The 12,606-nt window shown below is 36.6% G+C and overlaps 1 protein-coding gene across 1 annotated transcript in view; it reads left to right on the top strand.

The window, feature by feature from the left end:
* Positions 1 to 12,606, top strand: part of MTREX (Mtr4 exosome RNA helicase) — a 41,553-nt gene that overhangs the window by 9,808 nt on the left and 19,139 nt on the right. Inside the window, exons 12-15 of the mRNA XM_069879780.1 lie at positions 252 to 331; positions 1,638 to 1,748; positions 2,805 to 2,906; positions 3,886 to 4,011. Of these exons, the coding sequence (XP_069735881.1) occupies positions 252 to 331; positions 1,638 to 1,748; positions 2,805 to 2,906; positions 3,886 to 4,011 (419 nt within the window). The remainder of the gene's footprint in view (positions 1 to 251; positions 332 to 1,637; positions 1,749 to 2,804; positions 2,907 to 3,885; positions 4,012 to 12,606) is intronic.

Below are 12,606 nucleotides of genomic sequence, written 5' to 3'. Positions count from 1 at the left end.
GTTTGGATTATTCTGCCAGGGTTGTTCTGTTTTCCTTTTCTCTGAGCATCTACTTCTGGTTACTGTTAGTGTCCTTCAGGCTCACATTCACATCTTGATCATCTGACCCAATGTGGGTGGTTTGTGTAGACTTCAGTCTTCCACGCTGTTTTTATTGTAAACTTTTCTAAGTATTGGAATGTGGTAATGCTTTATTTACATATGGTATTAGCCTTCTGGATTTTGTAATAACTTCCAAATTGCCTTCTTAGATGAAGAAAAAAAGATGGTTGAAGAAGTGTTCAATAATGCAATTGATTGTCTGTCAGATGAAGACAAAAAGCTTCCTCAGGTGAGTGGAGATTGAGTAGGGGTAACTGCTGCTCTCCTGTTTTCTGCAGCTTGTGAGACTTTGGGTCTCTTGTAGTGGGTGCAGAAATAATTAACTAGTTATACCCATTCATCTCCCTGGGGTTTAGTATCTCTTGCATTGCTCCTTGGCATTGTGAACTAGGACTCAGTTATTAGGGTTCCTTCCAGTTGTGATACCAGCAAATGACACATGCCAAAATTAAACGTGAACTTCCTACTTTGTGGGGTTTTTTTCGAAGTATATTTTTAAGTAAATAAGAAGTCTCATAAGGAGATATATCCAGGTTAAAACTGTCTGTAAGTAGTTCATATGAGGGTGCAGTATTCTAGTTTTTTGTATAGTGACTGTCAAAAATGCAAGTTTCTGAATGAACAGAATAATACAGGATTCAGTACTTTTGTATCAAATACTAAATCTGTAGTTTCTTTCTACTCTCTTCTTTCCTTTGTTTGGGTCACTGTTTGTTAATGCAGTGATCTATATTGTAAGCCTGGCAGTTTCTTCTTGGAAAGAACAACCATTTAATCTTTAGCTATGCCTATTTTCTTCAGATTCCTCATACCTGTTTTGTTTGTGAATTTGAGAAAACCAGAAAATTTGAATCCAATATGTAAGGTGTTATGTGCTGGGTTTTTTTCGGTAGACTCGTAACAGTGGCATTTTATCCAAGTAATCTGTTTTGGTCTCTGTGGGCAAGAGTATCTCAAGAGTGTGTTCTCAGAATTAGGTTTGGGGTGGTAGCCAAGAGGTACAGGTTGTTAATGAGAACCTTTGTTTTAGCTGCATCTCTGTTTTTAATTTGAAGTTTGTTTTCAGTATTTAAAAGTTTAATTCAGTCATTTACAGCCTGAATTTCCTTGTGTGGCTGTCATAGGTGCTGACTTCACTGTTTTACAGCGCAAATCAAGAAGTGAAATCAAAATAAAAAATATCTTATGTATACCAGGATCACTATTTCCACAAACTATTTTAAATTGTTTTGTGGGTTTTTGTGGTTTTTTGTGGTTTTTTCTTTTTTTTTGAGAGAGGCAAATTAAAGTACTAACTGCATGTATAAATTAGGGCATAGCTTCACAGTTGGCCTAACCTGATTTAAGACTAGTCTACTGAAAAGACTGGCCTCTGGCTTTGCCCCTATATCATTCTTAGTTCTAACTGGAAAATAATACTGAAAAGGTACTTACTGCATTTAAACACTAAGAGCAGCATTGAGGTTTTCTGCAATGATTTTATTATTTAGCAACAAATACTAGAATTTGTTTACTGGTGTTCCGTTTCTTCCCAGGTTGAGCATGTACTTCCTCTTCTGAAGCGAGGAATTGGTATCCATCATGGCGGTCTGCTTCCTATCTTAAAAGAAACCGTAGAAATTCTGTTCTCTGAGGGCCTAATAAAGGTATGCATTTAACGTCCATATTCAGGTTTTTCTCTGTTGTGAATTGCAGTATGTTTTAGCACAGAATGTACGCTAGTGTCATAGCAATCTAATGCTTGACTGAGAAAGGTGAAAGACTCGGTGTGCTTGCCAAACTGACAAATGGTTTGTGTTTTGAATGTGGTTATATGCAGGGAGCATAAGGCTTAGTACGTAGCAAAAATATTTTTTGAGCATTGTGTGGACCAGTTAGTAGGCAATTTTAAAAAGAACTACCCATGTATGAAGGGAAAGGCTGCCTTCTGTGGATCTACATTCTGGACTCTACACACAAAGCACCTCTGGAAGCCAGTAGCTCTTCCCGTGGCATGAGTTAATTGGTGTATTTGGTTGCAGCTCCTTTCTTTCAAGAAATGCAAATATTTGCATAAATGCCTCCATCTTTATCTAGGAAAAAAAAAATCTTGAAGGTGTTTTGGTGTTCTTTTTAATCTCTCCAAGGAAAAATTTGTAGTCTTTAATACTTTGCCTTAGAATTCTTATGTTAGTGCACGTGTACAGCTGTAGTTTTAAGCGTTCAAGGTTTTGCTCTGAAGTATTTAAACTTACAATGTCTAACAATTTCTTCAACTGCGCTATGATATGTTTTGCTCCTATAAATGACTGTAGACACTTACCAAGCTGTTTGTTGTTGCTCTAAGGTACACACATTGGAAAAAATCTAACATTAGATGAAAGTTGTGGGGTTCTTTTGGATAGCCAACTGCTATTTTCGTCTTGCAAACTTTGAATGTGGAAATTAACTGTTATTTTTCATTATTAAAATTTACATCACCTTGTGTTTTAGTTTGGATTCTTTCACATTATCCCATCTAGCTAGTTGTCAGTTTTTTTCAGAGGAAGTAAAGGAAAGGGGAAAGAATGTTTTTGATTCAGTTTTTAAATAATGAACATGCCTATGTTGACTGTACTTAAGTAGTAAAATCTGCAGAGGTTTTGTGTAGCAATCTCTGACTGTTTGCACATTCATTTAAGAACCTTTGGTTTTGCTTGCTTAACTATGGTGTGTTTATTTAGGCCTTATTTGCAACGGAGACTTTTGCTATGGGAATTAATATGCCAGCCAGGACTGTGCTATTTACAAGTGCCAGCAAATTTGATGGAAAAGATTTCCGATGGGTAAGTGAAAACCAGGTTCTGTAGAATAAGTGAATTACATTATTTAAACCATATTAGGATTAAATTTGCTTTTGCTATATCCACTAGAGTGTAGTAGAAAATATTTTTCTTTCAAAAAATCCTTCTTTATTCACTATATATTATATTCACTATATTTTATAATTAGTGTACAAATTCCTAAAAGACAAGATTCCTCAAATTATGCATGAGGGCTTTTTTGCTAGATACAGTCAAACAATAGTTAGTGGTGGACACTGGATTACACTAAGACTTCTGCACAACTTGTCCAAAACTGTGAGGCCCAAGTATTTAGCACAGTTTAAGTAGTTTTTGACATCGTCTTAAAGTGAAGCTCAAGAAGCTGCTGGGAATGCAGGTTCCACAGATGACTGAAAAAAGTGGTTTAGAACTTACGGAGTCATAGGGGATGAGCTATAGCTGGCTTTTTATCCATGTCCTAGTTCTCTATAACCTCTTCAGTTTCACAGTTAGGCCTGGCTATGCTGCCCTTGCTAGATGTTACTAATTTAATGTTGCATTTTAATCATTTGAATGAAATGGTACATTATCTGAAGATGGTGAAGATGTATTGTCAGTATGTTGAAGATTTATCATGTTTTAATAATATACAGTATGCCCAGTCACCTTCCATCACGTAAGACAGTAGAAAGATGGTTTTTGTGCTTATTAAAATGATGCACTGTGTTATGGAAATAGCTGTAGCTATGGGAGCTTTATTTAACTTAATGCTGCTGACTTACATTATCCGTAGTCATGGGTTTGTATCTTTGTAGCGTAGTGATCAATTAAGAGTTAAGAATTCAATCTGTGAAAAGTTAATTTCTTAGATAATCTTTGCCAATTTTTATACATCATGGTCATTTACTATATAATTGGAAATAGCACTTTGTACCTTCTTGCTATTTTTCTAATATTTGTTGGGGGGTTTTTTTCTTTTTTCTTTTTTGTGTTATCCCAGATATCTTCAGGTGAATACATTCAAATGTCAGGTCGTGCAGGGCGTCGAGGTATGGATGACAGAGGGATAGTAATTCTTATGGTGGATGAAAAAATGAGTCCAACAATTGGCAAGCAGCTTTTGAAGGTAGGAGGGAAGTTAACTTTTTTTATCCTCCCCACTAAGGTTCTTCTCACTTGAATAATGTAAAATTATAGGCCTATAAAAAAAATTGTGTAGATCATGGAGGTAGGAGGTAATGATTTCTAAAAGGAGTATCGCATTTCACTGAATTCTCATTAATGTAGGAATTTCTATTGCGAAACAAAATCAGAAGACTAGTATCATCCTTCTTAGTATAAAAGAGGCAGGAGAGGTAGAATTATGTCCTGTTTTCTAGTGATACTACCCCCATGGCAGTATTGTGTTTGTTTCTTGCGGACAGCAGTCAGTTCAAGGGTAGTGCTGAACTAGAAAAGGCTTGCTGAGCTTTCACAGGAATTATTAAAGACTTGATTGTGATGTGGAATAAAGATCTGTTAATGGACTCTTCAGTGTAATTGGCAAACCGGACAAAGTCATGCGGATAATGGGGTACATATGATAAATAGGAGTGAGATGACTGTTAGGGAGCTAAAATTAACTATGGAGAAATTGATAGCACTTGTAGGAAACGTTGAAGCTTGGAGAGGCTGAATAAAACACTCTTGTGGTTGAGATGGGCATTAGATTATAAGGCTTCCCCAAACTGTAATGGAAGTTGCTACAGTTTTTTGCAGTAATACCCCTTTACTTTTTTATAATTTGATTGTGAAATACTGCACACTTTCCACTAGTATTTAAATTTCATGGCAGAAATCCCCATGAAGAAGCATAATATTCTTGTGTGTGTGTTGCCTATCTTAGGCTGTATACGTTAATTGCACACACATGTTAAAATTGAAAACTTGGAGAGTTACTCTGCACACTGTTCAAGAGCACGTAGCCTTGGTACGAATAGCAGGTCATTTGTAAAGAGCATTTACGGTTTTATTGGAATTTGTATAAATTGTGGGAATCATCTTAAGTCAGCATCAGGGTATGTTAATAAAATCACGTATTTGTTGCCAAAAAAAATCAGATGCCAATATTTCTCTACTTACTTCTGACAAATGAAGAGTAAGGGGAAAAATATGTGCAAAGCTGCTGTTATGCAGATGTGGATTATTTGTTGTGCATTCTACTCTCTTAGTGCTGCCTGTTAATTCATAATAAAAGTGTCCATTAGATCACTGTTAGGCGCAGGTGGTGTTTACCTTCTTAAAGTCAGAATTTTCATGAAGGCTACATAAGACGTTTTAAAAATATTGGAACTCATTCATGTATGGCAGTACAAGGTTTTGAATTTATTTCTTGGTCTTGATGCAGTTTGTGTTTTCTCGGTGGAGTGGACGTACGTTTATTTGTCCCCATGCATACTTAAGGCATCTCTATGTCTTAGATGTCTGAAGACTAAGTATTTAAACTGGATTTCTGAGTTTTTAAGGCTGTTTAAAGAAAACAAACATATTTTTATGGCATTATAAGCCATATATATATGTGGCTTATAATTTTATGGCACTAAAGGCTTTGTACTTCCATATCCGAAAAATTGATCAGCAAGAGGTACAAAATGAGAGAAGAAAAAACCCCACTTTTTTTTCATGCTTGTAATCTGTGGTTCATAAGGAATATCCACCAAAAGTTAATTTATATGAAAAGTTGTAAATAGCTTAAGAAAAATTGGTGCTTCATTTATTTGTCTTCTGACTTTGACATTACTCTCTTAAGCTCAACCAACGTGTTTGTTTCTAAGTTCAGTAGTTTGAGAACTATAGAACTCAATCTGCATGAAGACAAAAAAGAAAATACTAGATAATTTACATTTTGAAACTATATTTTTCCTAGGTTTGAAGGAAATAATAAAGAATATTTCCTTTATTTAAATTTGATGCCTTTTGATTTTTTTTTTTCATTTTAAATTATAAGAAAACAGAAGGGAAGAATAATGACCATTTTTGCTTTCTATGTAATCTCTTGCTTTTTCATTATCTCTAAATAAATGAATGCATTTCATTAATTTTTCACACTATTTGACATGTGAGCAATGACTGAATTTAATATTTCGTTGAAAAAGTTCAGAAGGGGCTATAATGAAGGTATTTGATGCTTTTGTAGCTTTCGTAACTATTGAGCCAATTCCTGAAAAGGCAGTATAATTAATCTTTGAGATGAGCAGTGCAACAAAAATACCTTTTAGTTTCCTCTTTAAATACAAAAAAACTTGGACAAAACAGTCCAAGAATGTATACAGACTAATATTTCTTCAGTATTCACATCTTGTGTTCATTAAATATGTCTGAATTAGGTTTTCCATACTGACTGGCAATGTTTGTAGTAAAGTCCATGGTCATGTCTTGTGGTTGTATTCTGCTGCCGCATTAAGTATTGTGAATTTGCACCAGGATAAGCTAAAGATTTGTATGGAGAACTTCTGAAGGAATACATGAGCCACGTTGAGAATGATAGCACATTTATATGAGACACTTTTATAATATCTCCTCAACCCTAATGCATGTCTAATCCAAACCATTTCCTGAATATGAGAGTAAAACACAGTGTTATCAGCTGCCTAACACAGCAGCCAGTGAAGTGAGAGCTTTGAGTGTATTTTGGTACTGGCAGTACTGCTTGGCTTTGACACTGTTCATTGTGACACTGTGTACTGCACTTCAGACTTAAATTCAAAGTTCATATCTTAGATGAAGTTCTTACCAGGGATATTTTTAAGTATTTCTTAAACTCAGTAACATACATTTGTCTTTTGCAGTGTAACTAGGGGTTTTTTTGTTTATCCTTAGTATTTGTTTGACCACTGACTATTTAGTAAACTAAGGACTTGCACAAACCTATAAAAATAAATGTTTGCAATACCCTTGGATCACTTTCTGGAGACAGTAAATTATAGGTTTATATTTACATAATATTAAGAAATTTTATGGGATTTGTTTTTGTTTGTTTCCTTAGTTAAAATTTTAGCTACATTGTGTTAGTTTAGATAGGAAGTGAAAAGTTGTTCCTTGACACTAGATGGCCTTTGAAACCAGGACAACATCTCTCTTATTGGAATTTGACCGTGTTACAAGGACATATTCTACAGAGGCGGTTGAGTTACTGAACAGTAGTAATCTGTTATGTCTCTAGAAGACAAGAATCTTAAGCTAATTACATTATGGAAATGATTGTGTAATGAAAGAAAATGTGTTAGTGCAAGTAAGTTTTTAAGCCTTGAATTTGAGTGTATCAACTCTTTGCATTTACTTCTTCACACCAGAAGTTAGATGGACTGCGACGTTGAAAGAAAACATTCATTGAGCCAGATAAAATATGCACTATTATATTTCCCTTGTCATTTGCCTATGGAATGTAAAGTGCCCCAGTGCCAAGCTGTAAGAGATGTTCCCCTAGCTATATCATGTGGCTTCTTGGCAAGGCCTTAATTTGTGGAGTTGGTAGTACGGTGCTAATTTGGCCTGCGTGCTGCTATTGGAAATCCATATGGTCTTTATAGTTTATATTGACTTGGATTGTATTATTGTATGAGGCACATGAATGGAATAATAATTCAGACAGTTTAACACTTATTTTCTTTAGCTTCCTACCTGTTTGCACAGCTCTTCCATAAGACCACTGTACAGGTATTGGAAGGTTTGTTAACTTTTGCAAGGGCAAATCACCATTCCCTTAACTGAGGCAGCTGGTAACACAGCAGTGTGTTGACTACTGCTGAGTGGGGCTCCCACAGCAGCAGGGCAGCCTCTCCGGTGTTCTCCCCTTGCCAGCAGGCTGGGGCTGGGCCAGGTCTTGGGAGGGGACACAGCCAGGACAGCTGACCCAAACTGACCAAAGCGATTTTTCGTACCATATGGTGTCTGCTCAGGGAAAAATAAAAAAACTAAGAGAAAGAAGAAGGAGGTGGGTATTGAGAATCTTCGCTAGCTTCTTAGTGCAGAAACAGAGACCATTTATTTTCTTTCCATTTCAGTTTTCTTTGCGTTTATCGAACTTAGAAGGAGCAAAATTGTTCTCTCAAATAAGTCAGTGTTAACAAGCCAGCTCGAATCCAAAAGAATCATTGCACAGTGTGGTGTTGAACACTTGTTGAATTACCTTTTCCCTTGCCATCCATTTGTGTTCTGTGCAGAGCAATTTGTGTAGCAGTGCTATGATTCTGGTTTTGGGAAGGCTGGTCTTTAAAGTTTCGTGTTAATTTGAAGTACAATATTCATGCTGTGTAGGATGCTTGTAGTCTTAGCTTCTTGCTTGGAGTTTAAATATTGCATTGTTAAATTGAGATGTTTCTTGTATATTTTTCTGTGTTCAGTCCAGAAAGAATAGAAAAGGCTTAGGGGAAGAACGGATCTTGGAGTTACTGTCTCAGAGTAAAACTAAGGATAGTTACAATCATAGGAGCTACTGTGTTAGAGGGGGTAAATGAGTGAAAAGTTCTGTTTGTTTACACAGAACTAACTTCAGTGGGTGGTAGCTGCATGCAAGAGAAATCAAGATACATTTTTTTCCTTTTAAGTCTCTTGTTGCAACTAGAGCATTTGTGGAACCCAAGTGCTAGGTATTTTCATGACCAAAGCCTGCTAAAGCAGTCTTTTGCCACTCACAGAGATTTTTATTTGTGTTGGTGTAACTGTTTTGAGGGCAAAGCAGTGAGCCAAATTAGTGCTTAAAATAGTGGCTTACCATTGTCTGTTAAAAATAACTCTGCAGAAGGAGTTCTTATCAGTTTTGCAGTCATGCTAATGTAGCTCAGGTTAATCCTGTTACCGATATAACTATGCAGTTTTTCTTGATATTTCTGAGAGAGATCTGATTATTCTTATGGTAACTGTCATTAAGGGGTGGAAAAATTTGTGCTGTTAATGTTTCACTAAAGGAATTTCTGTGGTTTACAGATGCATCAAGCGGTCACTTGCATTTTCATTTAATGAGGTTTTTCATAGAAATTTGTAATGATGAGTGTCACAGACAGTCCCTTATTCCTCCTTATAAGGAAAAAAAGTGAGAGACATTTTAAATAACATCAGTGTCTTCTGCTCTTTGCTCTTTTTGTGAAGCAGTTCTTTGTTTCCACTTTGGAATCTTATTCATTCAGGTTATTTCTGGAAACATTGATAAGCAAATGTACTGTCACTGGACCAAATACCATAAAATATGTCCTCTAGGGTATCTGATTTGTATAATTATGAAAGATGCTTTATTGTTGCTTTGCAAGTTGCCTTTTCATCTTTGTTAGATCACAATGTCCCGGTGGTTGATTTCAGGCAGTATTTGCCATCTTCTATTCCTTGTGAAAGCTTTGTAGACATTTCTGTGAGAGGTTGGAGAGCAAGAATGTTAGGTGCAAAATTTGTTTTGCATGGGAGCAGTTTTGAAAATGTCAATATTTTTCTCCCACTATAAGAGAGAACAGAGAGAGTAACCCTTAATGCAGCAATGACAGCTCTCAATTCTCTGGTTAGACCAGGCTTCCAAGTCTTAGCAGAAATAAAGAAAATGTGTAAAAAAAAAAAAACCCATGAATATCGGTTCCAGACTGTAGTCTTCCTGCACCCCAATCTTTGTATCATTCTAGTTTATGCAGGCAAGAAATGGTAGGACTTGTAAACATTGAATGCTCTGTTGGAAGTTTTGATTGTATTAGGCAGAAAGTCCATTCTAAAACTGTGGGACTTTAACACAGCACAGCATCTAGCAGCTGTAATTTTCTGATAGTCCTTGAGTAAATTTTTTCTGTAGTGAATTGTTTATGGTCATGTCCTTGATTTTTAACATTGTCAGCTAAAACCAATCATTCTTTTGCAATCTAAATCCTGGAAGACTTGAAAGCATGGTACTAGTAAGTGTGCACTTGTAACCACTTCACTTCTTGAAAATTTTAAGCCGAAAATAGGTTATTAATTTCTGAGAACTTTAGTTGATGTATTGAGGCTGTTCTCCTGCATCCAGGCAGTTCTCATGCAGAGGGATAAAAAGAGCTTGCAAAACTGTTCTGTTTTTTAAAAAATTTTCAGAAATCAATGTGTTGCTATTGTCCATTGAAGATTTGGGGTGGGGGGACTGCCCTCTTTTAAGGGGTAAGAAGGAGGATTACTTGCAGAAAGGAGGATGAAGAACTGTGATCATAGTTCACCAGCAACAAGGAAGTTATGGACACAACATATGTTTGAAAACAACTTGATGCATGTTCAAGGCAGTCTTTCTCATCAGCTTTTGTTGCAGCTCTGATTTGTTAGGCTTTTGTCTGGTCTTCTGCGTGACTGGTTGTTCTTTCCTTTTAATACGGAGCTTTTCTTCTGGAAACAAGGGAGAGGCTTCCTTGGAGACTGAGAACTTGAGGCGGGTGATGGCATACCCTAGCTTGTTGAAGAGAAGGTTGATGAGGTGTGATGGGAGGATCTATGGGGGAGGGCGAGCTGGATGTCATGCATGTGCTTCACAATATTTTTAGGAAAGTAAGAAAGAAAAATAATCTGTCTGGAAGCTGTTTGGCACAGGGCTTGAGTAGAGAAAGGTATTGCAAGGGGAGCAAACTGTCATGGAGAGGGTAAAATAAAGTGGTTTGCCTCTTATTATGCCTTAGCAGCAATCAAAATACAGGATAGTTGAATACTTCATGCTGTATAGGCTCTTGGAGAGCAAATTAGGAAAGGAAGGCCCCCCCTTATTTTGTTTTCTTGTCGGTAATAGATCCCATCTTGCCCCCTCTTCCCTTACATACTGTATGTATCTGACAGGTGTCTTTAGGTAACCACTAATTGCCTCTTCAATAATCACTCCAATCTTTATAATTTGCCCGAAAAGGCTGATTGTCACTCATGTTTGGTATGTGCTTAATATAGAAGAACAATTGTATTTTGCTACTTGGTTTCCTAAAGCAGTTACAAAATCCGTATGTTGATACTAGGTAAGTGAAGCAAGGGCATCCAGGTGACTGCTGCCTGTTATATACAAACCTGTTGGTTGCCCTTGGTAGTTAGTATACACGCTGCAGAATTCACTTGCTGTGCTAAAGGTGCAATGCGGTAAAGCTACTATAGTTACATTTCATTTGGAGAAGTAACAGTTCCAGTTTTCAGAAAAAAATAAGCTGGTCAGAACTTTTCATTTAAAGTGTAGTTTTGCCTAGAGAACAACATTCTGAACTTCTGAAACTTGGAGAACAATGTATTTATGAGATGAAGGAACAGAACAATTAATTTTTGCCAAAACAGGATTCATATTTTAACTGCTTAATCTTAATAGAACGATCTTATTTTCAAACTGTAAAATGCTGACCATGTGTTTAAAATAAAAAATGCCACATCAGCAGCTGGCTCAAGTGCTGCCTTTCTAATAAGTCTGCTTTATATAATCTTTGAAATAGCTGGATTTTTTTGTTTGTTTTTAAATCACTTCCTTCTTCACAGTTGAACTATGCTGGTTTTTTTTAAAAGTCTCTAATGTGAATCTGTAGGAATTGTTTGGTCTTTCTTGGCATGTTTGGTGCATATATTAGAGTTGTATGAAGTTCATTGTTTTCTCTTCTGATTTTATGAAAGCATTTAAGAGAAAGTGTGACACTGAGGATTTTATTCTTTCGGGTGGTTGACCATCTTGCAAGCACACAGCTAAGTTAATGCCTTAAAGCCATGTAACGTCAGGAATGGAAAGAGGGGTTCATAGTAGGATTGGAGCAATCACAGCAGTGTTTTACCAGATCTTTGCTAGTCTGTAGATATGCCAGTGGCTGTAGCCAGCTGGTTGGGTGTATTCTAGCTGCTTTAGTTGATGCATGTCTAAAGAAGTGGATGTTGCTGTAGGAAACTATCTGACACTGGCATAAATGCTGTGGCGTTTTTTAGCTGGCATTCTCTATTGTAGAGAAGCAAGCTTTTTAGGAAGTGCTAATTCCTTTTTCCTAGAACAACTGATATATTTACAAGCGCTTGGGTTTGTAATCCTTTCATCAGATCTAAGGAAAAAAACTTTACGTTGGTTAGTATCTGTGGCAGAATTTCTCTAATTGTTATTTGATGTATCAGGTGTATTATCTGTAGAAACCTGAGCTTTCCTCTGCATGCTGCAGCCTAGCTGTTGATGTCCTTATTGACACGTTTCTGGCAGCAGAAAGCCATTTGTGGTAACTGCAGAACTGACAGTCTTATTTTAAATACGCCCTTCATGATCTAATTTAAGAGGTATTTCTGTTCTGTGGTGTGTCACTTTTGAGGTGAAAACCTATGTGTGTATTTATGATATACTCACAGATGTAAGCTAGAATGAATGGGTCTCAAGTCATGGAAAGCAAAACTTGAGGCTGTATGATTTATCTCAAACTTGTTTTATATGCATTCGTGTTGGTACTTTCTTAGTATAAATGTATGCTGAAGGCTTCTCTGTAACAGCTGTTTTCTGAGATGAAAAAATCATGCAGTGGGGAGGATTCTGGTTTGTAAGGCAATCTCATAAGGCTCTGTATCTCAGATAAAGCAAATTGGATTACAGTTATTCTTAAATAGCCTACATGTGGAGAACTACATTGTGCCTACATTGTGGGTTCACAAAAGGCAGGTCTTGCCAGACTAACCTGATCGCCTTCTATGACAAAGTGACTCGGCTGCTGGATGAGGGAAAGGCTGTGGATGTGGTCTTCCTGGACTTCAGTAAAGC

Source organism: Phaenicophaeus curvirostris, chromosome Z (genome assembly GCF_032191515.1).
Source record: "Phaenicophaeus curvirostris isolate KB17595 chromosome Z, BPBGC_Pcur_1.0, whole genome shotgun sequence".
Lineage (NCBI taxonomy): Eukaryota > Metazoa > Chordata > Aves > Cuculiformes > Cuculidae > Phaenicophaeus > Phaenicophaeus curvirostris.
This window is presented reverse-complemented; position numbering and strand designations above follow the sequence as displayed.